General features: G+C 66.5%; 6 protein-coding genes across 6 annotated transcripts; 4 read left to right on the plus strand and 2 right to left on the minus strand.

Annotated features, from left to right (window-relative positions):
* Nucleotides 1–242: 242 nt before the first annotated feature.
* Nucleotides 243–584, plus strand: EMIHUDRAFT_201651 (hypothetical protein; the record flags this gene model as incomplete). Its single annotated transcript, XM_005787885.1, has 1 exon — nt 243–584. A coding segment is annotated over one exon (342 nt), but the record flags the coding sequence as incomplete, so codon positions are not given.
* Nucleotides 585–3,979: 3,395 nt separating this feature from the next.
* EMIHUDRAFT_201654 (hypothetical protein) lies at nt 3,980–8,831 on the minus strand (the record flags this gene model as incomplete). Its single annotated transcript, XM_005787886.1, has 12 exons — nt 3,980–4,198; nt 4,496–4,789; nt 4,864–4,947; nt 5,186–5,251; nt 5,488–5,682; nt 5,772–5,834; nt 5,948–6,001; nt 6,103–6,186; nt 6,251–6,363; nt 6,824–6,881; nt 7,228–7,479; nt 8,493–8,831. 12 exons carry the CDS (start codon nt 8,829–8,831, stop codon nt 3,980–3,982), a joined length of 1,821 nt encoding a protein of 606 aa, XP_005787943.1.
* Nucleotides 8,832–10,697: 1,866 nt separating this feature from the next.
* EMIHUDRAFT_63089 (hypothetical protein) lies at nt 10,698–11,479 on the plus strand (the record flags this gene model as incomplete). Its single annotated transcript, XM_005787887.1, has 3 exons — nt 10,698–10,880; nt 10,988–11,338; nt 11,402–11,479. The coding sequence occupies 3 exons, from the start codon at nt 10,698–10,700 to the stop codon at nt 11,477–11,479; spliced, it is 612 nt and encodes a 203-aa protein (XP_005787944.1).
* A 1,638-nt stretch (nt 11,480–13,117) lies between these two features.
* On the minus strand, nt 13,118–14,727 carry EMIHUDRAFT_433854 (hypothetical protein). Its single transcript, XM_005787888.1, has 5 exons — nt 14,490–14,727; nt 14,283–14,375; nt 13,814–13,989; nt 13,293–13,690; nt 13,118–13,134 (listed from the first exon to the last, which is right to left on the minus strand). Exons 1-4 carry the CDS (start codon nt 14,631–14,633, stop codon nt 13,531–13,533), a joined length of 573 nt encoding a protein of 190 aa, XP_005787945.1. The 5' UTR covers nt 14,634–14,727; the 3' UTR covers nt 13,118–13,134; nt 13,293–13,530.
* A 2,170-nt stretch (nt 14,728–16,897) lies between these two features.
* Nucleotides 16,898–17,745, plus strand: EMIHUDRAFT_201658 (hypothetical protein; the record flags this gene model as incomplete). The annotated part of the gene is made up of 2 exons (XM_005787889.1): nt 16,898–17,134; nt 17,233–17,745. The coding sequence occupies 2 exons, from the start codon at nt 16,898–16,900 to the stop codon at nt 17,743–17,745; spliced, it is 750 nt and encodes a 249-aa protein (XP_005787946.1).
* A 6,194-nt stretch (nt 17,746–23,939) lies between these two features.
* On the plus strand, nt 23,940–24,559 carry EMIHUDRAFT_352120 (hypothetical protein; the record flags this gene model as incomplete). Its single annotated transcript, XM_005787890.1, has 1 exon — nt 23,940–24,559. A coding segment is annotated over exon 1 (528 nt), but the record flags the coding sequence as incomplete, so codon positions are not given.
* Nucleotides 24,560–27,143: the final 2,584 nt, after the last annotated feature.

The raw sequence follows: 27,143 nt of genomic DNA on the forward strand, positions 1-27,143 counted from the left end.
TCCTCCTCCTACTCATACCTCCTTCTCCCGACCCCCCTCCCCCCCCCCTGTCCACAACCCGCTCTCCGAACGCTCCCCTCTCCCCACACACCCTCTCCTCAACCTCCCCCCTCTCCTCGCACCTCTCCTCTCCCCACGCCTCCCTCTCCACTCCTCCTCTTCCCGCAGGCGGCCCGCCCGCTGCCCGCCCAATCTGCAGTCAAATCTTCAGTCACTCAGTTGGCTCATGCTCCATCACTCAGGCCGTCCGCCCGCTTCTCGCCCGGCTTGGCGCGGTCGGCTCGGAGCTGCTTTCCGGCGGCGGCGCGGCTGGCGGCGGCGTCATCGCCGGTCACTCTCGGCTGCTGCGAGAGCTGCTGTGGGCTTTCAGCACGGGCCAGGATGCGGCACGCTTGTCCGTGCCCCTCGCCCTCGGCGGTGGGAGCGGCGGCGTGGTCGCTGGCCTCCGGTGGGACGGCGGCGCGGCCGACGGCGCGTGCGCCTCCCTCGCATCGGAGCACACCAAGTTGAGCAACTGCGGCGCGGCCCCCCTCGACCTCCGCGGGCGAGGCGTGGACCGCGTCTGTTCACGCCTGCAGCTGTGAGCAGGCGTCGTCTCCTTCGACCTCGTGCTTGAGCGGCCCGTCGGCGCGAAGGCCACCCTCACCCTACGCGGCTGCTCGGTCGACGGAGTGGTCACGTCGAGGTCCTTGCCGGCGGGGCAAGACACGCCGGGCAGCGACGCGCCGGGCGGCGACGCGCTTGGCCACCAACCACCCCGCGTGTGGCCTTGGCGAGGCGAGACAGCCGCCGCCGTCTCCGCCGTGCCGCTTCTGCTCTGCGGACTCGTCGCCCTCTGCGGAGTCGTTGCTGCGCGGCGGCGGCAGAGGCGGAAGGCCGCTTGAGACGGGCCAAGTGTATTTTTTTGCGTTGAAACGACCGTCTCTGGCGGTTTCACCTTGACCCTCAGAAAAGCTCGCATGCACAAACGTACGGCTTTACACGTTTACGCATACCCCTTTTAGATTTAGTGTGAAAGGAGTTTTGTCCACTGAGCGAAGTGGCGGTGGCCGGTGGACATGCTCCCATGGTCGACTCCCATGGGTGTCGAGGCGGCGCCGGAGTGGCTGGCGCTGCTCGCCGCGACCACGACGGCTACTCTGATGCTCTCGGGGAGGGTCGGGTGTGAATTAGGCGATTAACAGGCCGTTGCGTGCGTCCCCTCCGTCACCCCGGGGGAGGTTTTGGCCTTTGCTGCGCGACGAGTGGAAGATGACGCGCGGAGGTCGCACATTGTATCTCGTATGTGCTTGGGCGATGACGTCCGTTGTCGAATCCAAGCACTGCACGCGGGCAGATGTGCTGGGAGCTGGGTGGACCTGGAGCTTTGACCTCGCTGGGTGCTCCACGCTGGAGATCAGAGACGGACATGAGCCGCTCGGAGCACAAGCTCGACACCGCCGCCTACCGCTCCGGTGTCATCCGCGCGCTCGTAGGGGTGGACGCGGGGAAGGCGCTGGCGCGTCGGGTGTCGCGGTGCGAGGCGGCGGCGGCGGCGAAGAAGAAGAAGAAAAATAAGAAGGAGGAGGAGGAGAAGGAGAAGAGCAGCGAGTCGGCCGGGGGCGGCGGCGATTTGCTGCGGCGTGTCGAGCGGCTGGAGGCCAGCCTCAGTGCGGCGACCGAGTCAAGGCCGGCAGAGGTCACCTCACGCGATCTGGAGTGCTACTCCGAGCGCTACGCTGACCTCAAGTCCATGCAGGGCGATCTCGCGCGGCTGAGGAAGCACTGGAAGCAAAAAGGACAGTCTGAGGGACGAACGATGGGCTGCTCCATGACCGTGGAGCAGGCCACCGCCCCGCCGCCGCCGCCTCCTCCCCGCCGCTCCCTCGAGGAGCGGGTCGGCGCCATCGAGCGCTTGATCGGGCTAGAGGCGGAAGAGGCGGCGGAGCAGCACGCCGCCGGCCAGCCTAATCGCACGTACGTGCTCGTGCTTGGCGACCAGGACGAGGCGGCAACGCGCGTGATCGAGCTGCAGCTCGGCTCGGGGGTGCGCGTCCACTCGAAGGTGACGCTGCTCGGCAGTTCGTCCTGCGCGGGATGCTCTCGAGCGAGCTGCTGGCGACGATGGACGACGCCGTCGGCATGATCGACTTCGAGATCGGCTCCAGGGCAGACCGCTTCATCGGCGCGCCCTTCTCGTCGTTCTCGGTCATGATCGCGCTCAAGCGCGCGCGGCGTCAGCTCCCCGAGCCGCCGGGGAGCCGCTATGACGTGACGCTCGCGCCCGACGAGCACAGCCCAGGCACGCTCATGGCGGCGGGCGCCGACACGGCCGACAAGCTCGCGGCCAACTTCGCCGTCGCCTTCCCGTTTGCCGCCGCGATCCCCGAAGACCCGTGCAAGGAGCTCGTGGCGTTGCACCCGTCGTTCGCCAAGGCGGGGCTCGCGAGCTGCCCGGTGCGGACCTTGAGAACCTGTCATCCGGGCCCGAGACGAGTCGGTGCCCAGCAAAGGGGGCCGCTGTACGATGATCGCGGGTACTTTTGAAGTTGGTGTCTCAGTGTGATGTGTGTGTATGTGTGTGTCCTGTGCGTGTTCACATTGGAGCCACAGGGGTGTCGTGCTGGTGTCGTGGGCGCGGGACTTACCCTTTTTCGCCCGAGGCGCGAGGGGCCTTCTCCGCTTTTCCCTAAACTTTTTGCCGCTTCCGAGCTTCACCCCCCGCGCGCCCTGCCCCTGGCGCCTGGGCGCCTCTCTCGGCGACCCCCCTCTCGCGAACCCTGTATTGTACTTTTTTTAACAGTAGCAGTACAGTGTCCCTTGCGCCTCTTTTGGCGAGCACGAAGGTCGAACGGTCGCACGAGGGCACGTCCGATCGGCGATAAAACACAGTATACGCAGCCAATACGCCTATACACTGGTTGGGTAGTAGTCTAAGTTCTGAGCCTCGAGGCTGGACGGGTCTAAGTGTGGCTAGCCACGCTGGAGTGCTTGCGCGGTCTAAGATCAGCGGGAGCCTCTTACATCGGCTAAGTCGGCCGTGGCACGGCCTGGGGCCAGGAGGCTCCCACCGTGATCAACGATACGGCGCAGCCCCCAAATTTTCTTCGCCTGCGGAGGGCGATGGATCCTCTTCATGCTTAGCAATCGCCGCCTCAGCATCCTCCTCTTCCGATTTTCGTTGCTGCTCCTTCATTCTTGAGCGACGTCTAGCCAAACAGTTCTCACATGACACGAAGCTCCTCAAGCTTAATCAAACGCGTGACGGTGAAGCCTGTGTGTGCTGGTCCTCTTTGAACGATCCGCGCGTGAGGTAGCATAGGGCCTTGTTGGCAGCAGCCAGCTTGTTGCGCTGCTTCGTTGCGATGAGCTGATTGGGATCGCAGAAGTGCATGCCAAGCACCGCCACGATCTTGAAGCAGAACACATCGCAACCGCATCGTCCGCACTGCCATCGGCATGCCGCGCCCGCCGCTTCGCCGCAGCCGCCTTAAGGCACGCATAGCGGCAGCACATGGTGGGGGGGGTACTTGAGCAGGCGTTGCGCGCCGCAAGTAGCGCACTGGCCCTGGGAGAAGGCGATATGGCGTCGTGCGCGGCATACGCGGCATACGTTGGTGGGACGCGTCCAGGTATTTCTTTCGGGTAAACCTGGAGGCTTTTCAGGTATACCCGGGTTTTGCCCGGAGTTGGCCTTATGTCGTCTAAGTTCATGGCCCCCGACCATACAGCGTCTAAGTCCGAGCCCGGCTCCGTGTGGGGGCTAAGTTGAGCGCTCGCTCGCTGCAGAGGCTAAGTGTAGAGCGACCCTCTAGCCCTACTACCCAACCATTGCCTATACGGCCGCCAGACGGCCGCGCCAACGCAACTGAGTAAACAACAAACCCAAGGATGTCAGAGGTCAGAGGTGGGTGATTCTGATTGGGACATCGGACATGCTACCGAATGTCGGGTCGAACGTCTAGGTCGACCAATCTGATCTGCTCCCCTCCACACAACCTCAGCCCGCACGTACCATTTTGCCCTGCGTTCTCACCAGCCCGACCCCCTTGGCCGCCCGGAGGTGCTTGCGGAAGAGAGCCTGGAGCTCGGCCGGGTGCGCCCGCCACCAGCACACCTCCTCGCGCGCCGCCTCGGGCTGGCGGGAGAGATGGCGCAAATAGAGCCGCAGCACCAATTTCCGCAATCGCTTGCGTCGGAGGCCAGCCTCTCCGGCCGTCTCGAGCAGCGCGCGCATGGTTTCCCGCCATTCGAAGTGCGCGCCGTCCGCGTCCAAAGGGGGCGCCCCCGGGGCGCCGAGCGCCGAACACTGCGCCCGCTTGGCCCGCTTGGCCCGCTTGGGCGGCGCCTGGTCGGCCGGCGGGGCGGCGGGCCGCTTCCCAAAGATCGCGTCCAGCTCGGCGGCGTGGCTTGCCTACCGTTGTCACATCAGAGAGAGGCGAGGTGAGCGCCGAGCTGTGAGGGGCCTCCGCCGCCGCGCGCAGAGGCGCGCCGAGGCGCTGGTCCGATCCACCACCTCCGCAACCACGGCGTCCAGACCTCGCGGGTCGGTCGCGCTGCCGGAGCCGATGCCGCCCGCGCGCAGCGCCCGCACCACGCGGGGCATGTCGACGCCGGTGTCGCGCTGCACCTTGCGGCCGGGCTGCAGCGCCAGGCTGCTGTGGAGCTCCTTCGCCTTCTCGCGAGAGCCGACCACCACGCGCGCCGAGCGGCTGAGCATGCGCCGCTCAAAGAGCGGGAGCGCCGCGTCCAGGCCGGCCAACGCGCCGTGCTCGCGGACCCCTTGCACGAGTGCCTCTGCAAGCAGCACCTAAGTACCAACGGCGTCGCGCACGGCTCACGCACCTTCCCGTGGCGGCGGCGGAGGAGCGAGAAGCGGCGGACCGCGTCACTCAGGGCTTGGTTTGCGCCTTGCGCCTTGAAGGGCGTCATTGGATGCGCCGCGTCGCCAATCAGGGTGACGCGGTCCTGCGGCGTGAGGACGCCAACGTCATGGTGTGCACACGGTCTCCTGCTGTGTATGCAGAGCAGCGCAGGAACACAGGGGGCTACGAGTACCGAGAGTACAGCCGAGTGCAGCGGAGTGCGTGTCCTCTCGAGGAAGACACGGGTCCGTCCTCCGGCATCTAGGGGCGCGGTCCTGCGGGGCAGGCCTCCCTGCAAGGCCTGGCTTGCCAGCACCCGCGCCCGCACCCGGCCGCAGCACCGCCGGCTCGAGCACCTCTCGGTCGTAGACTGGGTAGCCCGACATGCCGTCGAGCGGCGTGTCGGCCTGAGGCGCGCGGCAGGCGACCGCCGGGGGGAGAGTCGCGAGGCGCGGATCGGGAGCGCGCGAAATCGGTGTGTGTGTGTGTGGGGGGGGGGGTGTATGCGGGCTGAAGGGGGGGCGGGGTGGGATGGATGCGTGTGGTGCGGTGGGTTGGTCCGGGTGAGTGTGCAGCGGTGGGGGTGGGTGGGGGTGGGTGGGGTGTGGGTGGGGTGTGGGTGGGGTGTGGATGGGTGGGGCACCAGCAGGGCCGGGATGGGGTCGTGCCACCCCCGGCAACGGCTGAGGAGTTCGGCCTTGAGGGCGGCGGCGTCCTTGGTCAGCGTGCGCGCAGCCTCCTCGGAGCAGGGGAAGGAGAGCTGCCACATGGTCGAGCTGGTCGTGAAGGGCATGGCGTAGAGACGGGTGGTGCCGTCCACCGTCTCGAAGATGCGGCGCTGCGTGAGCGGGACGGAGCCTACACAGGAAGGCTCCAGGAGACTTCTAGGAGAGGTCCGGGAAGATGCGGCGCCGCGTGGAGCGGGACGATGCCGTCGAGGATGCCGAGCACCACCACAAGCCCGACGTAGTGGAGGCGGTCGCCGGGCATCTGTTTGGTGCGTGTGGCGTGAACGACGCCGGGGGCGAGGGAACGGGGGGGGGGGGGGGGGGCGTGGGGCGAGTGGGGCGCGCGCGTTGCGCGTGCGGCGAGAGAGAGCGCACCGCGAGCTGCCGCCGCACCGTCGAGAAGATCCCGTCCGAGCCCACGAGCAGCGCCTATTCACAGCAGGAGGTGTGAAGAGACGCTGTTCACAGCTCCCAATGGTTCGAGCCGACGGCAGCGCCGCATCGAGGGTGGTGCCGTCGGCAAGGGTGACGGCCACGCCCGCCCCGCGTCGGCACTCGAAGGAGCGCAGCTTGCTGCCCCACCGGATCGTCCCGGGGCGGAGCTGCTCGACGACCTGTTCACAGTAACAGCTGTGAAGAGACGCCGCTCACAGCTGGCGGGCGGAGCTGCTCGACGACCCTCGCGCGCAGCTTCTGGCGCGGGATGTGGATGAAGCGGCCCGAGGCGTCGCTCTCGCGCCGCACCTTGCTCTTGTCGCCGAACGCCTCGCCGAAGAAGCCGAGGATGGCGCCTAATCATAAACAGTTCATGATCAATGCTTAGTAATTCATGCCTCGCCGAAGAAGCCGAGGATGGCGCCGTCGGCTGAGAAGGTGTAGTGCGAAGTGGACGGGGCGTCGTCCTGCGCCAAATTGATGCCCATCGCCTGCCACCACGCGCGGTTTATCGGTGTTGCGCGGCGTCGTGCGTGCGAGATGGCGCGGCATACGACGTGCGTGCGTTCGCGTGCGTGCGTGCGTGCGTGCGTGCGTGCGTGCGTGCGTGCGTGCGTGCGTGCGTGCGTGCGTGCGTGCGTGCGTGCGTGCGTGCGTGCGTGCGTGCGTGCGTGCGTGCGTGCGTGCGTGTCAAGCCGTTGGATGGTGACCCCCTCTCATCCCCTTCCCTTCCACCTGCATTGCGTCCTGCCGTTGGATCGTGAGCCCGTAGCCTACGTCATGAGTGCACCGACATCAGGGCTGGCAGACACGGACACGGCTTCCGCTTCTCGTGCCCGTAGCCCTGCTTGCGCGAGTCGAGGCTCGCGTCAGCCTCGAGCACCAGCACGTCGAAGCCTCTGCTCTGCAGCGCCACCGCCACCGCCGCGCCACCGATGCCGCCGCCCGCGACGATGATGCGGCCGACGCCAGACACGTCCACCGCCCCGTCGCCTGCGTCCGCCGCCGCGGCAGCGCCCGCCGCCCGCTTGCGCCGCTGCCGCAGCTTGCGGACGAGCTGGCGCTGGCCTGCGGCGGAGAGGGGCAGCCGCTCGAGGCTCTCTTTAGGGGGCCTCTCTCTCCGTCTCGCCTGCAGTCGCGCGGCGGACACTCGAGCGGACACTCGAGCGGGACGATCTCGGGACGATCTCGGGACGATCTCGGGACGATCTCGGCTCAACCTCTCGGCTAGTCCACGCGCCTGCGCGGGAGAAGGCCCAGTCGGCGTTGTCGAGCTCTTCCGCAGTGAAGTCGGAGAGGCGCGCCTCGGCGGCGCGCGCGAGGGCGGCGAAGAGCGGAGCGTCCTCCACGTGGCCCGCGTTCGCAAACGCCCACGCGAGGTTGGCGAGATCCGCTGCGACAAAGTCTGCCGCACGCTCCGTCGCAGACTTGGCGAGCGCGGCGAAGAGGGGCGGGTGCGCCCCCCCGCCCGCCTTGGCGAAGGCCCAAGCCGTCTTTGCGATGTGCGGCGCGCTCACCCCGTCGAGCCTGTGGGAGGTGTGGCCGAGATGCAGCCGAGCACAGCCGAGGTGTGGCCGAGGTTTCACGAGCTGCCGCACCGCTGCGCCGCCAGGGAGCGAGCGATCGCGCGGAAGAGGTCCGGGTCAGGGTGGCCGAGCTTCGCGTACGCCCACGCCGTGTTGACGAGGTCCTGCGCGTTGAACTGGCCGATCCGCGCCTCGGCGGCGCGCGCGAGGGCGGCGAAGAGGGCGTCGTCGGGCCGGCACGCCTTGGCGAGCGACCACGCGAGCTGCGCGAGGCCCTGCGGGTCAAACTCTGCCAGCCGCGCCGCCGCAGCCGCCGCCACCGCGTCGAGCAAGGCGGGAGAGGAGTGGCCGGCGGCGGCGAAGGCCCACGCCAGGGTGGAGAGGCCCTGCGGCGTGAAGCTGGGCAGCCGGCGTGCGGCGGAGGCGCCGATCTGCTCAAAGAGCGCCGGCGAGGCGTGCGCCGCTTTTGCGAATGCATACGCTGTGCTCGCCAGGTCCTGCGGATTGAAGGCAGAGAGCCGCGACAGCGCCGCCGCCGCCACGGCCTCAAAGAAGGCGTGGGAGGCGACGTCGGCGGTGGCAAAGGCCCACACGGTGTTGGCGAGCCCTTGCGGCGTGAACTCGGCCAGGCGCCGCCCGGACGCCTCCGCCACCGCGGCAAAGAGCGCGGGCGAGGAGTGTCCGGCCTTTGCAAAGGCGTGGACGGTGTTTGAGAGCTCCTGCGGGTTGAAGTCGGCCGCCCGCTTCTCGGCTGCCGCGGCGAGGGCGTCAAACAGCGCCGACGAGCGGTGCTCGGCTCTCGCAAAGGCCCACGCGATGTTGGCCAGCTCTTGCGCGTTGCAATCCCCGATGCGGCGCTCGATTGCATCCGCCAGGGCGGCCCACACCGCACCGAGCCCAGCCGCCCGTCCGCTCTTCGCGGCTCCGTGCGCGATGTTGGCCAGCTCGCGCGCTCGAACCTCGGCGGAGGTCTCGGCGACCTCTGCCGTGGTTTGCGCGAGCGACTCGAGCTCTTTCGCGTGGCGCTGGAACCAAAGCGGGTCGGCGCCGGCCGCAAGCCGACCGAGCGTGTTCCAGCACGCGGAGAGGTGAATGTGGTTGAAGCGGCCGAGGTGGGCGGTGACCGTGCCAAAGAGGGAGTCGAGGGTGCGAGCATTCTTGATGTTTGCGGTAAGGAGAGCCGGACTGGGCGAACTAGTTGAGTTGCTGCTGGGTGGACCACGGCCCTTTCCTCGACCGCGGCCGCCGCGGCCACCACGGCTATCGGTCTTGGAGGCAGCGAAAGCGCCGCCCGCCATATACACCAGCGGCACAGTGGCTCGTGGATGGTGGTGCGCTTGCTCCAGCTGGGTTCCGGCTCCTACCCAGATAGGGGATCTGTCGTCCACGACTCGCACCAAAACGCCCTACCTACCTACCTATTGCGGGCGCCAATCGCCAGGCTCCGTGCCCCACCTACCTACCTATTCCCAGGCCGCGCAGCGAAGCGAAAAAATACCCGTTAGCCCTCTGTGAATACCCGTTAGTCTCGGCTGGCGTCCCAGCCGCAGGCGACTCGCCTGGCATGGCCCCGTTCCGGCTAACGCGCGGCCCGTCTCCCGCGCAAAAGAAAGGGTTTTTTTTTTTCCCCCCCCCCCCCCCCCCAACCCACCAACCACAGCCACCACCACCACCTACCTACCTATTGCGGGGCCCTCTTAACAACCTCATAACAGCTGTTATGTGTCCCCGGATTTTTTTCTTCTGGAGCCCCGCCGCGCGTATCCCGGACCCGGTGTTTCCTGAGCCCTGGTCTGACAGCCTGACAGCAAGCCCCGGACAGCGCCTGACAGCGCCCGACAGCCTGACAGCCAGGGCTCAGGGTGTTTCTTCGCTTGTAAAAGATTTCTTTTGCGTTTTGGAGCGCCCGCCCCGCGCCGCGTAGCTACTACCCCATCCAACTTCACGCAAGTTTAACTACTAATCTTGTGCGAGTGCAAGGCTTGCTCGCAGAAGATTAGTGCTTAAAAACGCGAAAAGTAAATTGCGTGAAACTGGGAGGGGGGGGGGGGGCTAGGGGGGGGGTCTTGATTGAGCCATCTTATTTGACTTGAGGGCAAAAGAGAAAATAGTCGGCGATCGATGCCGAACCTCGCGAGCAGTTCGGTGTGGCCTCTCGGGCCATAACACCGTGGACCCGGGACAGCTCTCTCTCATAGCTGGTTATGTGGCTGTTATGGGGCGGCGGCCCCATAACAGCCATAACACCCATTAACATGTTATGGGCTGCTATGCCCAGAGAGTCATAACACCATAACAATAGGAATTCGGTCCCGCAGCTCGCGCGGATCTCCCTCTCAAACGGAGTGGAATATTCTAAAATATGGATTCATATGTTGGGATGTTAGAGGTGAGTTAAGAGGGAGATGAGCGCGAGCTGCGGGACCGCCGGGACGGCGGGCGGGTAATTGCGACGCGCCGCCACTTTTGGCGACTTTTGGGACGCGCGATCGATCGGCCGAGAATCGACATGAATTCCTAATATGTGTCCGGGGTGCAGCAGCCCCAGATAAGCCTCTCTCAGGATCACAGACACCCCTCTCAGGATCACAGCACCGGCGGGGGCGCGCCTCAGGATCAAGCACCCACGGCAGGGTCTGTGGGGTGTGGGGATCAGCAGACCTGGAGGGAGGGGGCACACGCTGAGGATCATAGGCCTGAGAGGGATGCTTTCAAGATCACACGCGGCTGCGAAGGGTGGCACTCGAGATCAGAGCGCCGAAATAGGCGCGCGGGAGACCAGCGGGCCGGAAGTGGGCGCAATACACATCACGGGCGCCGAAATTGGTGCAATTTACATCATGAAACCGTCGCGCCCAATCACGTGCGCTGGACCGGTCGCTCATGCGCGTCCTGTCGCTCATGCGCGTCCTGTCGCTCATGCGCTTGTCGCTGGGAGGTGGCGCCGGGCTGGCCATCGGCGCCGCTCGCGCGCTCGGCGCCGCCGAGGATGGATGGCAGTCGTGACGGCGGCCGCAGTATTCGGCGTAGACCGCGCGCGCAGCCAGCGCGCTCCGTGTTTGCCTTGAAGAGCGCAGCGACGAGTCCGTAAGGAGCGGCCCCAGCTTGCTGGGTGCGGCGCCGCCGCGCGCCGTATCGCGCGTATTTTTTTCTCACACAGCCAGATGTCCTTCGCGCGGCGTTTGCTATTGATCGCTCTCGCGCAGGTGTTCGCTCCTGTCATCGGCTTTGGCTTCACCGTCGAGGCCGGCGGGAAGACCTGCTTCGACGAGACGGTGAAGTCGAGCGAGCGAGTGAGCGGCGACTGGCGGGTGATCTCTGGAGGCGTTCTCGACCTCGACGTGGAGGTGCCGGCCTCCGCCGTATCCATATCCACACGCCCCCTGCCCCACGACCCCCGTGACGTGTCGTGATCCCGCAACCGCCGTCACTGCCCCCGCCCATCACTTGCCAGGTCACGAGCCCATCGGGTGAACATGTTTACTCAGCGGAGCGCGAGGCGGCCGGCTCGTTTGCCTTCTTCGCGACCGACTCGGGAACCTACGTCGTGTGCTTCTCAAACGCGCGGGCGACGCAGGCGGCGCGTGAGGTCTCAGCCAAGATCACTGTGGGCGAGCAGGGCGACGGGGTGGAGCTAGCCAAGGCGGAGCAGCTTGCACCGCTGGAGGACCGCGTCAAGAGGTTGCACACGTCGATGATTAGCGTGAGGGACCTGCAGGACCAGCAGCGTGAGCAGGACGAGGAGCGGTATCGCGTCACCTCGCAGACCCGCCGCTGGCTGCTCTGGTTCACCGTGCTCGAGGCGGTCGTGCCGCGAGTTGACGCCGGCAAGAGCATTCCATCTCACCGGTCACCGCCCCCCGTCCAGGCGTTTGTGCTCGTCGCGGTCTCGCTCTGGCAAATCCTCTACCTCAAAAGCTTCTTCGAGGTCAAGCGGGTCGTCTAGCCCGCCGCGCAGGTCTCGACGGATTTCCGATCAGGGGCCGGGGGGGCGCGCGGATATGCGACGTCAAGTGGGGACCGTTGATTTATTTTTTGTGCTTTTTCTTGTGGATCGTCTTGGGCTTTTGCGCGGGGAGAGGATTCTCACGGGGCGTCCTCTGCGTTTGCGCTCGTCGCCACGCAGCCCTGCGTGACGCGCGCACAGCTCACGCACACGACCTGTCGGTACACGCGGGGTGATGCTCCAATAAACCCGCCGGATCTTCGACAAAAGCGGGACATTTCTTTTTTTGGAAGGGTAGGTGTGAATACAGCTTTCTGGTAGGGTTACATCGACGAACTATGCGGCAATCGACTGGGGGGCAGCCCCCCGGCACATCCCGCGCAGAGACCTGGATGTAACCCGATTGTGAGCGTGAGTGAAACCGCCGATGCGATTGCTCATTGCTCAGTCAGTGACCGACAGTCAGTCGCAGCAGACTTTGACGATTGGCGGCCTCGCGCCCTCAGTCGCCCTCCTCTACTAACGGCCCTGCCCCAGCCCAGATGCCTCATCCAGGGTGGTGCAACCACTCGCGCAGGGAGGGAGAGACAGTCGGCGATCTGCGCCGCGCAGATGAGCTCCGCCTCGTCTGCGTCGAGGACGTCCACCGCAGGGCTATCATAGCGCCATATGACGTACTGCATGTTGTTCATTACTTCGCAGGTGCCAAAGTCGAGGACAATCTCACTCAGTGATGGCGACGGCTGCACTCCCGGCTGGCGGTAGGAGAGATGAAGGCTAATGTACTTGGCAGTGTACGGGGCCTTCCGGCGTGAACAGTGCCCCGGGACGAAAGAGGAGGCGACGTCTCTCTCGTCCACGAGCGCCTCGATGTGCGCATCGACGGTGTAACCAGCTTTGAGAGACGGGAACGAACGGCGGTGAATCGCCGACAGGTGCGCCTTCGTTCCTACCACCACTCCCACCACCGCCAGCTCCGCCGTGGACCTTGCCGGGCCCTCTGATGATGTAGTGAGCAGTTCGTCCGAGCCGTTGTTGTACTCTGCTGTGGCGCCAGCTCGGTGTACAATACGGACGAAGACGGCCACAGCAACGGTGTAACCAGCGCGAGCAGGCAGCGCGAACCGCTGTGCCTCGGCGCGCCGGCCGCCGAAATCCTCTCAGAGTTCTTTGGCATTAAAGTTTTGTTTAAATTCTTTGGCATTAAATTCTTTGGCATAGGGGAACCCCAACCCTAAATTTTCTTCGCCTGCGGCGGGCCATCACTTGGATTCGCTGCTTTCGGATTCATAGCTCTTTCGCACGCCTTTATCCGTCACTCCCCCGAAGATTGGAGGTGTTGATTTATGCACAAATCTATGTGTTGCGAGCGCTAGATGGCGAAATTTTCTTCGCCTCCGGCGGGGCCGCTCGCCGCGGGGCTAGAGGGACTTTTGTCGATGTCGGCTAGAAGTGCTGCACCTTTTTGAGAATTTCACCCCGCGGTACACGGTGTCGTCCGGCACCGCGGGGGCACCGGCGACCGGGGGCGGGGCGGCGCGGCCCGCGCGGGGCCGCGCGCTCGCCCGCGGGGGAGTCGGGGGGCGCGCGGCGCGCGCGGGCCGCGGCGCGAAATCCGAAAAAATCCGAGTGGCGGTTCTCGAGAATCAATGTGCTTGCTTGCGGGGCGGACAGCCCAGGAGCGTGCTCCTGCGTGTGCGTCCTGGGACCTCTCTCTTCCGACTTCCCACGATCCCAGTCCGGGGGTGCGTCGAACCTTCCATCACCCTGGGAACGTCCGGGTGTTGGAAGTAAAGATATATTACTTTTTTTCTTGTCTAAACAAGCTCGGACAGCACAGGGAGAGAAGAGTATCTCAGCGACAACCGATGTTGAGCAGACGCACGGCAATGCGAGGCGGAGAGGCGGGCGAACAAGTGCGCCTCCGCCGGCGGTGCACGGGCGCCCACCGTCGCACCACACACACTCCGCACACGAGGTGGGCATCCTCCAGTGTGGAGGCACGCCCGCCTCCGCCCACCGCGCCGCCGCGCCGCCGCGCCCGGGATCGTCTAGTTGCGGTAGCCGCGCGACGCGCGCCGGCCGCGCGCCTTTTCGAACTTGCGGCCCTTGGAGCGCACGTAGGGCTTGACGGATGAGTGCGGCACGCCGGGCGCGCCGAAGTGCTTCGCGGACTCGCGCCGCGATTTGCAGCCGCGGAGCAGGACCGTCCTGTTTGGGGGGGAGGGAAAGAAGGGGTGGGGGGAGGGGGCGGCAGCTCCAAGTGCGCGGCCGGTGCCGAGGGCGGCGGCGGGCAGCGGCGGCGGCGGGAAGGGGGCGGGGGGCGCGTCGCACCCCTCGCCGAGCGGAGACTTGAGCGCCAGCTGGTCCAACGTGAGGCACTCACCGCCAGCTTTGACAATGCGCGCGCGCGCGGTCGCCGTGAAGCGCAGCGCGCACACCGTCAGCTTTGGCACGTCGAGGAAGCGGACGTCGTCCGTCACAGAGCCAACCACAACCGCAATCTTGCCCTGCCGCGGGGAACGGGGGGGGAGGGGGGGCGTGGGGCTGTGGAGACAGCGACCAACCCCTTTGCGATTGACCGTCGTCTGAGACTGCCGCACCCCCCCTCCCCAGACGCGATCGACGGGGCGCAGCACGATGCGAGCCATCCGCACGATGCGAGCCGTCCGCACGATGCGAGCCCGTCCGCAGCCCTCCGCCGCCCGCCCAGACGCCCCGGCAGCACGCCGGCCGGGGCGTGAGCCCCCCTTCCCTCCCCCCCCCCCCCCTTGCACCAGCTGGGAAGCGGGCTGGAGCGCGCCTCATTCCCCTCGCGCGCCATAAACTTGGCGATAGACTTGATCGACATGGGCGGCCGGTTCGTCTTGGACGTGAAGAGCCGCTTCAGCACGACCTGCCCGGTGCAACAGCGCGCGGCTCACAGCACCACCGACGCTCGCAAAAACCACACGGTGCGAAGGCTGCCGCGGCGGCCGCGCGGCTGGGTGGGGCGGGGACGGGAGCCCACCTTGTTGAATTTGGCGTCCGTCCGCCTCGCGAGGAAGCGGTACAGCTTCACGATCAGCCGGAGGTACAGATTCTCGGAGACGGGAGCGGTGCGGCCCGACTTCTTGGTGGCCTTGCGGCCGCCAGCCTTGATGTCGATACCCATGGGACCGACCCTGCGCGCGCGGGCGAGGCAGCAAGTCGGTGGCCTGTCCCTCGACAAGGGGAGCTGGGAGGGGCGAGGAGGAAGGGGCGGAGACCTAGTGGCACGCGGCCGACGCGTGTTTCTTTTTCTCTACTTTCCGACAGAGAAAAGCGCAAAGGCGGCACGGCAATTCGCAAGCCACGCAAGAGCGAGAGAGAGAAGATGGGATTTCATGTTGCTTTTCAAAATCTCTCTTTCTCTTCTCATCCCGCCACGCCAGAGCGCAGAGGTCTCTCTCTCATCTCTCTCTCTCGGTCTCGCGCGCGCGCGCGCGGTTCTCTCTGCTCGAACGTGCTCGAGGGAAACACGCGCATATTATACTCGACACAGAGTGCGCGGATGACTTAAATTTTTAAGCAAGTGTATAAGTACCCCACCGGACACAGTGCCGAATCCAACGCCGTCCCTCGGCCGTCAACGAGTCGAACGCGGAGCTGATGACGCTGCTCTGCGCCTCTCGGACATTCTGCTGGCGCACTCGCCCGAGCAGCAGCGGCAGCTCGCCCCCTTGGGTGGGCTCGTGTGGTCCAAGCCGAGACGGTGACGGGAGGCGTCGTACGGTGATCTCAGGCCCAGTGAGGTAGTGCATCTGACTACCCCGGATCCTGCTGAACAAGCTCCTCTTGTAGCTCGATCGGTCACACCGCCATCGCCGCCGACGTCTCCCAGGGAGATGATGGAGAGGGGGGACGACACTGCTCGATCTACCCTCTGGGGTCCCTCAGCAGCGTGCACCTCGATCCTGTACCGTGTTTGTTATGACCCCCCCCCGATGAACACACCAGTGAGGGAGGGCGAGACGATCGAGGGGTCCCGTACCATGCGGAACTGACCCTATCCAGTGCTCAAGTGCTCAAGTGGTCCAAGCGACAGCCCACAACGCGGTTCTTGGAGGCGCTGCAGCAGCGGGCGCTGCACCGGACGCGACAGCGGGTCCCCGCGATTGGCAGCGACCGGGCGTGCAGGAGGTTGTTTTCTGCTTACTGACATGAAGTGTGGTCACGTACACGTTAAAAAAGTAGACAAAGTGCGCTCGACCAGCGATCAGCTCCCTCTGGGCCTGCCCTTGCGGGGATGCCACCACCATCGCGCCCCCAGGGGATATCAAGAGGCCACTCAACGAAGTCGAAGAAGCGGCATCGCAGTGATCACCTGCTCAAGAAGAGCCCAAATCACTGTGAGAGTCGTGATTTCTTGTTGGTTAATAAAAATCTCTCTCTCTCCTGCTCAAGCTAGATCTTCCGCATCGGTGAATTGCCAAGCGGGGTTGTCTGCGTTTCCTTCAATTCTCCAAAAAGAAAAAGAATTGAACAAGACAACTCTCTCTCACAGACTCTCTCTCACAGAGTTGACCATACCCCCTACCCCTTTGGGCGCGGAATTTACCATACCATACCCCGGAAAACTTTTCACTCAAGACATAGTACTTTTTTAAGGTGCTCGTCGATGAACGAAACAAAGCGGGTAGTCGGGTTCTTCTTTGCACAATGTTGTCGATCTCGTGTTTGACTCCCGTGGTGCACATCCCTGAAAATGCGCGCCCTTGGGCGCCGCCGCAGCACGACCGGATGTTGCCGTCGGCGTCCTCGTCAGGCGGCTCCAGGCTGAGCGGGGACCGCTCCAGGACGAGCTCGAGCGCCTGTGGCTCGCGAAATCAGTAACCAGCCTCCGGCGGGGCCCCCCGCTACCATCCAAACCCGAGTACCGGTCATAGATAGAGGCTGAAGTGTGACATAAGTCCACACACATACGATACACATACACAAAGCAACTCTCACGACACACGGGCACCGGGTGGAGCGGCGGCGGCGGCGGCAGCGGCACGCGCGGGCGGACGGATTCGGACGGGGCGGAGCAGCGACCGCCTGGGCGGCCGCTGCTCTGTCTGCCAGAGCGCGCCGTCTGCGCAGCTCCGAGCGCCGTCAGGTGCAGGGAAGCGTGGCGGCGCGGGGACGCGCGGCGGCGGTGGCGAGCAGGCGAGCGGCCCGCGCGCGGCGAGGCGGACAGGTGATCGGCAGGCGGGTGATGGGCCGGAGAGTGACCGCGCCCAGCGATCGGAGGCGAGCCGATCGTCGCTCGGCCGCAGCTGACCTCGAAGGCGTGCAGAGCGCGACTGTCGGTGTCGGAGGGCGGCCGTCATGTGGCGAGGAGGGAGGACGACAAGTGCGCGACGTACGGGTCGCTCTTCATCGGCCAGTCGAGCGGCACTCAAGTCGAGACCGAGCATGGGCGACGAAAAGCCGGTGGGGCCGGTGGGAGGTAGGACGAGATTCGTTTCGCGCTTTCAAAAGCGGCTTCGCGCGCAGCGCAACTTTGGGTTTGCCACGAAAAGCGTCCCCAGTGGAAATGGGGGCTACTGGGGCGGCCAATTCACACCTCGCGGGACTACTTATGTTTTCGTAAACGTAGTTGTGGCCCCCCGCTACGTCGCACGAGTGCAACCGGGTAGCGGGGGGCTAAAAGTTCCGTTTCACATGTATTGCACTTCCAAGAGTTTGCTTCCTTGCTCACCCGAGTCCCCGTGTTTCTCTCCTCGTTGTGCATCTTGCCTGTGATCAAGGCCGCTTACGGACCCAGCCAGCAAATCGCAATCTTCACGGCCAACAAGGCAACGCTGGAGCCAATGCGCGAACTGATCGAAAGAACGTGCGCTGTGCAAGTTGGAGAGGAGCGATTCGTCATTGTGGACTGCAAGGATGTGCCGGGGTTTGAGGCCGTTGAGCGAGGCGAGGCGGTGGATACACTGAAGGTTGAGCCAGGAATGGTCGAACTGGCGAAGCGCGTGGTCTCGAAGCACCCTGTCGTCGCTATTCTGATGGAGTGTACCGAGCTGCCACCGTACTCGGATGCCGTGCGCGCGGCCACTGGCTTGCCGGTGTGGGACGCGCTTAGCTGCTGCGACTTCTTTGTCGGCAGCATGAAGGACAACGACCGTTGTGGCATGGCCGATTGGCAGGAGGAGTGGGACAGGGAACAAGACTGGTACAAGTTTGGGCACGAGCTCAACACAGAAGAGCGTGGCAGGCTGGAATCGTATTTTTCGCAGTCTTCTCGACTGTCGATCATAAGATAGAAGAGTAGCAAGCTTTACTCACAGTGCAGATGACTTAGTTAAGCAAGTGCAAGTAAGTACCCCACCGGACACAGTGCCGAATCCAACGCCGTGTGGGGGTGTGGTAGGGCTCTTGGGCGGGCAGGACCATACCCCCTACCCCTTTGGGCCGCGAATCTCGATCGGTGTGTTGCGGGTCGATAAATAAATAAAAGGTTCCTAGCCCCCTCCCCTCTTGCATAAATAAATAAATAAATAAAAACGGACACCTCTCTACTGTGAGATGGGTAAAAAGGAACAGGCCCCCGCCCTTGCGATCTTTGTGCAGGGTTCTTTGTGGGTGTGGTCGGCGACTAGCCGGGGTCGTCCTCCCGATGGGGGACTAGCACTAGCCGTCTTCCACATGGTCCCTCGGGTCCCTGCTGCTCCTAATCTCTTCGTACATCCTCCTGCTGATCTCCGCAAAGTCCTGCTCCCTCCCTCGTCTCGCCCTGCGCGTCTGCTCCGCCTCACCGTCTTCTGCCCTGCGTCGTCTGGCGACGGGTCCTCCATAGTCGGTCGAGGTCGCCGCCCTCCTCGTGCCTCTTCCCAACGTTCCCTCGGCGGCCGATGCCGTCTGCTCCGGCTCCCCAGTCCCCGGGTCTCCCCTGCTCTCGTCTGCACTAGCTTCTGCCTCGTCATCACTGGCGCCTCTCCTCTTCCTTCTCCCCTCTTCTTGTATGCTTTGTACATCCTCTTGCACACAACAGGAATTTTGACAATTAACCAGATGACTGATGGGCCTGCCCATCCCGGAGTGGTTCGACCCCACGCAAACCCGAGACGGTGATGGGAGGGTCGTGTGATGATCTCAGGCCCAGTGAGGTAGTGCATCTGACTATCCCGGATCCTGCTGAACAAGCTCCTCTTGTAGCTCGATCGGTCACACCGCCATCGCCGTCGGGGAGAGGGGGGGACGACACTGCTTCGGCAGCGTGCACCTCGATCCTGTACCGTGTTTGTTATGACCCCCCCCAATGAACATACCAGTGAGGGAGGGCGAGACGATCGAGGGGTCCCGTACCATGCGGAATCGACCCTATCCAGTGCTCAAGTGCTCAAAAGGTTCCTCATTCGATGCCGAAGGCGCCGTCCTCGCTCTCCTCCTCCTCGTCTCGGGCTCGTCGGGCAGCTCCAGCTCGTCGAGGTACGCGGAGTAGCGCTCGCAGATCTCGGGCCTCGAGTTGTTGTTGTTTTGTGGCGTTGGCCCCGTTCGCGGCTAATTGCGCCGTCTCCCGTGCAAGCGAAGCGGTTTTTTACCCACCACCTACCTACCTATTGCGGGGCCCTCTGGGGCGGTCAAAACCGGACCTACCTACCTATTGCATAGGGTCTAACCGTGGTGCACAGACCCCTACCTCATGTATCGGAGTTATGGCACACTTAAGAGCTGTGAACGTGAAGAGAGTGGTACCAGAACTGTGGGTCGTTGCGGCACGCATGGGGGGCCTCCCGGACGTATGATCCTAACCCAATACGTCCCACGGAGCACATTTCGATTTTTGACAGAATTAAATGCACTGCCCCCGCACGGTACTAATAGTCGTAGTTTTGGCACCGCTGCCCTTCACGGCACCACACCGCCGCTTGACAGCCCGGGATTAGCCTAGCAGCGAGTGGGCATCGCCTGCCGGTCGGCTGGGCACGAGCCAAGCACTTGGGCGGCCGTCAACCGAGTCCGAGCGGCGCCTGAGGCGGGTGCCACGGCGTCTGCACGAAGGCGTGGCGGGGTGAGGAGCCAGGAGTGGTGAACACCTCCCCGTCGGGCGCGCGGCGCGCCGGATGGTCCGCCGAGGCCGCCGCCGCCCCGGCGGCGGCGATGGGGGCGGCGGGGCCGACCCGGCCGGCGTTTGTCGGCTCCACCTACAGAAGAGCAGTCTCTGTGGGTCGACGATACTAACTCGGTAGTAACGCGGAGCGGTGCTGTGCGACGCCGCGTCGTGCGCGAGGCGACCTCCTGAGGCTACCTGAGCTGGCAATGGATGCCACCAGGACGCACGGCTAGCAGGAGCCAGTCGGGCATGCCCTGCTGTGGAGCAGAGCCGGCTGGCGCACCGGCGATACTAACTCAGCGCGCCGCAAGAGGCGAATCTGGGCGACTTTGGAGGCGCAGTTCTCGAGCTTGCCGTCGACGATTGATGTCGGGTAAATTGTCACTGCCGTCGGGGAAGGTCTTCTCTCAGCAGGCCGAGCGCCGTGGCCTGGCTCGGCTCGCCGGAGTCGCGCGAATTTATGTATGTAAAGAGTGAATGCAGAAGATCGGACAGGGGAGGGACGCGGCCAGAAAGAGGGCGGGCGCCGAGGTTCGAAAGCCGGCGCTTTCGCGCGTTCGAAGGGGCTTTGCACGGAGTTTGTGCGAAATTTGCGGTTGGCCTTCGCCCTGCGGCGAGATGGCACCGCAGGCGGCGTGCGTGCACGAGGGCGGCGGCGTCGAGCGCCGAGCAGCACACCACGAGCGCGAGCGGCAGCGCAGACAACGCGAGGCAGCGGGCGGCACGACCGAGCCGGCGGCGGAGGAGGCGATGGACGTCGAGGCGGTGAGCGCCGCGGACGTGCTGGCCGGCGTGGAGGAGAGCGGCCCGAACTACGCCCTTCCGACGGCGAGGGAGGGCCAGAGGGAGCGGCGGGAGCGGCTGCGGGTGGACGAGACGGCGAAGCAGGCGGGGCACACCATCGTGGAGACGGGAACGCACGTCGAGATCCTGGGCGAGCAGGGCTTGTGGTGGCCGGCCACCATCGCGGGGCGGGAGGAGGACGTGGACGGCCGGCTCGTGCACGAGGTCGAATACGACGGCCACCAGGGCGAGCAGTACTGGCACATGCTTGACGACGAGCAGTGGCGGCGCGCGACCGCGATGCCGACGCCAGCCGACGGCACGAATGTGGCGGCCTCCACCGAGGGCGAGGAGAGCGGCGGCGAGGAGAGCGGCGGCGAGGAGAGCGGCGGCGAGGAGGACGCGGTCGCCGCGGGGACGCGAGCGGGCGCGCATCGCCGCGCGACGGCCGTGCAGCATAGCGAACTGGCCGACCTGCTCGACGGGATGGACGACGAGCGGCAGGAGGAGGCCATGCGGGCGGACGATCAGCCTTTGCTGAGGCCGCACGGGCCGAGCCTGTCGCGGCAGCTGGTGTACGTGAGACGCCGGCAGCGCGACTTTCTCGCCCAGCAGGCGAAGAAGGGCAAGGACGTGGCCATGTCGCGGACCTCGCGCGGCACGCACCCCACCATTCGCTGGACGATCCGCTTCGGCCAGTGGCTGGCGACGACGCGCGTCCGGCCGTTGAGGGCAAGCCGCTGGCACCTTCCCGTCGGGAGTGTCGCGCGAGGGGAGGAGGCGATGGTGCGCACCGGACGCGGCGAGAAGTCTGTGGAGGTCGCCCTCAAACACATGAAGAACCACCTCTGGTGCGAGCTGTGGCCTGCGATGCCAGCGGCCGGCACGTCGGAGGCGAGGCAGTACTGGAAGTCGGTGAGGGACCAGGTCATGTCCTTGTTCGAGGGCGGCGGCAGCGGGATGAAGATGCTGGCGGAGGAGGCAGGGAAGGCGGCGGGGCGAGCCGCGGCGGCCGAGAGCGCCGCGCGCGGGAAGAGCGCCCGCCAGCAGCGGCTGGCGAGCGCGCAGGCGAGCGCAGCGGCGAGCAAGCGGACGGTGGAGCAGCTGAGCGCGGCGACGACCCACCCGTGCGCGAAGCAGCACCTGTACCAGGTCGGCGAGTACCAGCTGCAGGACGTGTCGCTGGCGGAGCCGTTTGAAGCAAACGTGGCTCACGTCGTGTGTGCGTACTTGGGAACGGCGAAGGTCACGGGCTGCCGTCCCGGGATGGCGATGAATGACGCGAACGACCTGGCGGACGCCGACAGCCCCTGGCACGAGCTGCCGCCGCTGCAGATGGGCGACCTCTTCATCACCATGGACGAGGTCGCGGGGGAGGGCGAGGCGGGCGCAGTGCGGATGGAGGGCGATTTTGAGGCGCTGAGCCGGATGGAGGTGACGTTCAGGCGGAAGAAGGGCGAGTACTACGCGAAGTACGAGTTCGGCACCTCGCTCACGCCCGACTCGGACCAGATGATTCACCTCGGCACGGTGGCGATGCTGCGGCTGCTTGTGCGATGCGGGAGCTTTCGGGCGTGTTATGCGCATCTGAGCCGCGCCGGCGCGGCGGCGCTGCGAAGGAAGGTGGCCGATCCGCGTGGCTTTGCGGGGCTCGAGATCGAGGACACGGGCTACGACAGCTTCCTGTCGCTGGTGAGGGCGTGTCGCGAGGACGGGTGGGTGCTGGACGAGGCCGCGCTGGATCGGCCTCTCTTCCCCGCCGTCGACGAGGCCACGGGCAACTTCCTGTTCACGGAGAGCTTTCAGGTGCGGCGCATGTGCAGGCGCCTCATCGAGACGGGCGCCAGGATTGGGATGAACAAGCACAAGGTCGGCGCGTGGAGTCTGCGCAAGGATGCGTGCGAGCAGCCGGCGGCGGCGGGCGACGGCGAAGTGGCGGCGAGGGTCCTCGGTCACCGGCAGATTAACTCGCGGACCATGGACCGGGTCTACCGCGCCGACCTTCGGACGCGCGACCTCGGTGCGTACTGGATGCGGCGCGGCGCGCTGGAGAGCGTCGAGCGGGCGCCGCAGTCGGCGCTATCGGCGACGCGCGTTCCCGAGGCGAGCGGCGTGCGCGGCCTCGCCGACCTGCCCGCGGACTGCCCGGAGCGCGAGGCCATGCGCAGCTGCGAGCGCGTGGCGGCGGCGGACGCGGAGGTGGAAGGGGCACGTCGCGAGCTGGCGGCGCTGCTGGGCGTCGCGGACCTGCCGTGGGGCTCCAAGGCGAAGGCGCGCGCCGCCGGCCACGGCGACGCGGCGGACAGGTACGAGGCCGCGCGGGTGCGGCACTACAATAGGACGCGTGAGGCGCGCGAGCGCGCGGTCGAGGAGTACCGGCTGCGCATGTACAAAGAGGGGCTCCAGCGGCTGCGCACCACTCCGTCGCTGCGGCGAGCGATGTTGAGCACGCACGCGTGGGCTCCTCGGTCGGAGGACGAGGCGATCGCGTTCGGGCTGGATCGGAGGGACCGGACGGGCGAGCTGCGGGCGCTGCGCGAGCTGCCGGCGGCGCTGCAGGGGTCGATATTGCGAGTGGGCGCGCTGCACGTGCTGCCGCGGAAGCGGCCGCGGCAGGGGACGTACGGCCACGTGCGTGAGCGCTGCGAGCAGCTCTGCTCGCTCACGTGCGGCTCAGAGGAGTGCGGCGAGGACGGCCCCGCCATCCCCTGGCCTGACTCGGCCCACGACTTTGAGGCGCTGCGCTGCGAGCGGTGCGGCGACGCGGTGCAGCTGCGGCTGCGCTGGCGACGCGAGGTGGCGCCAGGGCCGACCGGCGCGGCGGTTGCCGGGGAAGCGATGGCGGCGGGCGCGACCGCCGCCCTCGGAGCGAGCCACGCCGAAGCGTATGGCGTGTGGTACACGATGTGCGGCCGGGCCACGATCGGCAACGCGGCGTACGAGGCGGGCGTGGACGCGACGTGAGGGCGCTCCTCCGGTGGACGAGGACGCGGAGGCGCTTCCCTCGGAGCATTCGCTGCAGGCGATGGTGGACGCGATGGACGAGAGCGAGGTGTGGGGACTGACTGCGGGGGTGGCTGGCGTTCTCGGCCTCTCGCAGGAGGTGTGAAGGAGCGCGAGGGGGGGGGGGGGGGGTGGGGGGGGGGGCCACCATGACAACAGGGATGGGACCGGGGCGCGTGAGCGTCGATGGCGTAGTCGCTGTCGCGTGTGGGAGGCGAGACCGCGCGCAGTAGCTGTAGCGCGTGCGCGTAGGAGACGAGACCGTGTGTCCCGTACCGGACGAGCGCCTCTCTTTCGTGCGCGGGCTGATTGGGTTGGCGAGTGCGTCGACGTTTAGAGGCGATGAAGAGCACGAGACACTGCACTCTCTGGCGGAGCGAGGTAGCGGGGTGCGTGTTCGTCGTAGCTGAGTGCGAGGCGGCAGGAACGGCAAGGCGGAGTCGTAAGTACGATACCGATATGTGGACGCAACGGACGCGCCGGCAGCTCATGAGTGCAAGAAGAAAACAAGGTCGGTGTATGTAAAAGAGGAATGCAGAAGATTGGACAGTGGAGGGACGCGGCCAGAAAGAGGGCGGGCGCCGAGTTTCGAAAGCCGGCGCTTTCGCGCGTTCGAAGGGGCTTTGTCGCGGAATTTGTGCAAAATGGACAAAATTTGCGCGCGAAAGCCGAGATGGCACCGCAGGCGGCGTGTGTGCACGAGGGCGGCGGCGTCGAGCGCCGAGAAGCACACCACGAGCGCGAGCGGCAGCGCCGACAACGGGAGGCGGCGGGCGGCTCGACCGAGCCGGCGGCGGAGGAGGCGACGGACGTCGAGGCGGTGAGCGCCGCGGACGTCCTGGCCGGCGTGGAGGAGAGCGGCCCGAACTACGCCCTTCCGACGGCGAGGGAGGGCCAGAGGGAGCGGCGGGAGCGGCTGCGGGTGGACGAGACGGCGAAGCAGGCGGGGCACACCATCGTGGAGACGGGAACGCACGTCGAGATCCTGGGTGAGCAAGGCTTGTGGTGGCCGGCCACCATCGCGGGGCGGGAGGAGGACGTGGACGGCCGGCTCGTGCACGAGGTCGAATACGACGGCTACCAGGGCGAGCAGTACTGGCACATGCTTGACGACGAGCAGTGGCGGCGCGCGACCGCGATGCCGACGCCAGCCAACGGCACGAATGCGGCGGCCTCCACCGAGGGCGAGGAGAGCGGCGGCGAGGAGGGCGGCGGCGAGGAGAGCGGCGGCGAGGAGGACGCGGTCGCCGCGGGGACGCGAGCGGGCGCGCATCGCCGCGCGGCGGCCGCGCAGCATAGCGAACTGGCCGACCTGCTCGACGAGATGGACGACGAGCGGCAGGAGGAGGCCATGCGGGCGGACGATCAGCCTTTGCTGAGGCCGCACGGGCCGAGCCGGTCGCGGCAACTGGTGAACGTGAGACGCCGGCTGCGCGACTTCTCGCCCAGCAGGCGAAGAAGGGCAAGGACGTGCCCATGTTGCGGACCTCGCGCGGCACGCACCCCACCATTCGCTGGACGATCCGGTTCGGCCAGTGGCTGGCGACGACGCGCGTCCTGCCGTCGAGGGCAAGCCGCTGGCACTTTCCCGTCGAGAGTGTCGCGCGGCGGGACGAGGCGATTGTGCGCACCGGACGCGGCGAGAAGTCTGTGGAGGTCGCCCTCAAACACATGAAGAACCACCTCTGGTGCGAGCTGTGGCCGGCGATGCCAGCGGCCGGCACGTCGGAGGCGAGGCAGTACTGGAAGTCGGTGAGGGACCAGGTCATGTCCTTGTTCGAGGGCGGCGGCAGCGGGATGAAGATGCTGGCGGAGGAGGCAGGGAAGGCGGCGGGGCGAGCCGCGGCGGCCGAGAGCGCCGCGCGCGGGAAGAGCGCGCACCAGCAGCGGCTGGCGAGCGCGCGCAGGCGAGCGCGGCGGCGAGCAAGCGGACGGTGGAGCAGCTGAGCGCGGCGACGATCCACCCGTGCGCGAAGCAGCACCTGTACCAGGTCGGCGAGTACCAGCTGCAGGACGCGTCGCTGGCGGAGCCGTTTGAAGCAAACGTGGCTCACGTCGTGTGTGCGTACTTGGGAACGGCGAAGGTCACACGGGCTGCCGTCCCGGGATGGCGATGAACGACGCGAACGACCTGGCGGACGCCGACAGCCCCTGGCACGAGCTGCCGCCGCTTCAGATGGGCGACCTCTTCATCACCATGGACGAGGTCGCGGGGGAGGGCGAGGCGGGCGCAGTGCGGATGGAGGGCGATTTCGAGGCGCTGAGCCGGATGGAGGTGATGTTCAGGCGGAAGAAGGGCGAGTACTACGCGAAGTACGAGTTCGGCACCTCGCTCACGCCCGACTCGGACCAGATGATTCGCCTCGGCACGGTGGCGATGCTGCGGCTGCTTGTGCGATGCGGGAGCTTTCGGGCGTGTTATGCGCACCTGAGCCGCGCCGACGCGGCGGCGCTGCGAAGGAAGGTGGCCGATCCGCGTGGCTTTGCGGGGCTCGAGATCGAGGACACGGGCTACGACAGCTCCTGTCGCTGGTGAGGGCGAGTCGCGAGGACGGGTGGGTGCTGGACGAGGCCGCGCTGGATCGGCCTCTCTTCCCCGCCGTCGACGAGGCCACGGGCAACTTCCTGTTCACGGAGAGCTTTCAGGTGCGGCGCATGTGCAGGCGCCTCATCGAGACGGGCGCCAGGATTGGGATGAACAAGCACAAGGTCGGCGCGTGGAGTCTGCGCAAGGATGCGTGCGAGCCGGCGGCGGCGGGCGACGGCGAAGTGGCGGCGAGGGTCCTCGGTCACCGGCAGGTGAACTCGCGGACCATGGACCGGGTCTACCGCGCCGACCTTCGGACGCGCGACCTCGGTGCGTACTGGATGCGGCGCGGCGCGCTGGAGAGCGTCGAGCGGGCGCCGCAGTCGGCGCTATCGGCGACGCGCGTTCCCGAGGCGGAAGGGGCACGTCGCGAGCTGGCGGCGCTGCTGGGCGTCGCGGACCTGCCGTGGGGCTCCAAGGCGAAGGCGCGCGCCGCCGGCCACGGCGACGCGGCGGACAGGTACGAGGCCGCGCGGGTGCGGCACTACAATAGGACGCGTGAGGCGCGCGAGCGCGCGGTCGAGGAGTACCGGCTGCGCCTGTACAAAGAGGGGCTCCAGCGGCTGCGCACCACTCCGTCGCTGCGGCGAGCGATGTTGAGCACGCACGCGTGGGCTCCTCGGTCGGAGGACGAGGCGATCGCGTTCGGGCTGGATCGGAGGGACCGGACGGCCGAGCTGCGGGCGCTGCGCGAGCTGCCGGCCGCGCTGCAGGGGTCGATATTGCGAGTGGGCGCGCTGCACGTGCTGCCGCGGAAGCGGCCGCGGCAGGGGACGTACGGCCACGTGCGTGAGCGCTGCGAGCAGCTCTGCTCGCTCACGTGCGGCTCAGAGGAGTGCGGCGAGGACGGCCCCGCCATCCCCTGGCCTGACTCGGCCCACGACTTTGAGGCGCTGCGCTGCGAGCGGTGCGGCGACGCGGTGCAGCTGCGGCTGCGCTGGCGACGCGAGGTGGCGCCAGGTCCGGCCGGCGCGGCGGTTGCCGGGGAAGCGATGGCGGCGGGCGCGACCGCCGCCCTCGGAGCGAGCCACGCCGAAGCGTATGGCGTGTGGTACACGATGTGCGGCCGGGCCACGATCGGCAACGCGGCGTACGAGGCGGGCGTGGACGCGACGGAGGGCGCGCCTCTGGTGGACGAGGACACGGAGGCGCTTCCCTCGGAGCATTCGCTGCAGGCGATGGTGGACGCGATGGACGAGAGCGAGGTGTGGGGACTGACTGCGGGGGTGGCTGGC

This window comes from Emiliania huxleyi (assembly GCF_000372725.1).
Source record: "Emiliania huxleyi CCMP1516 chromosome Unknown EMIHUscaffold_14, whole genome shotgun sequence".
NCBI classification, from domain to species: domain Eukaryota; phylum Haptophyta; order Isochrysidales; family Noelaerhabdaceae; genus Emiliania; species Emiliania huxleyi.

Bases quoted from the DNA above. Each gene is read 5' to 3' on its own strand.
- EMIHUDRAFT_433854 (XM_005787888.1), bottom strand. From the start codon at position 14,633: ATGGGTATCGACATCAAGGCTGGCGGCCGCAAGGCCACCAAGAAGTCG. The intron at 13,990-14,282 runs GCGCGCTCCAGC...TCCCCGCGGCAG, and splicing joins TGGCGCGCGAGGGGAATGAG to GGCAAGATTGCGGTTGTGGT. The intron at 13,691-13,813 runs GTGCGACGCGCC...CCCCCCAAACAG, and splicing joins AAGTCTCCGCTCGGCGAGGG to GACGGTCCTGCTCCGCGGCT.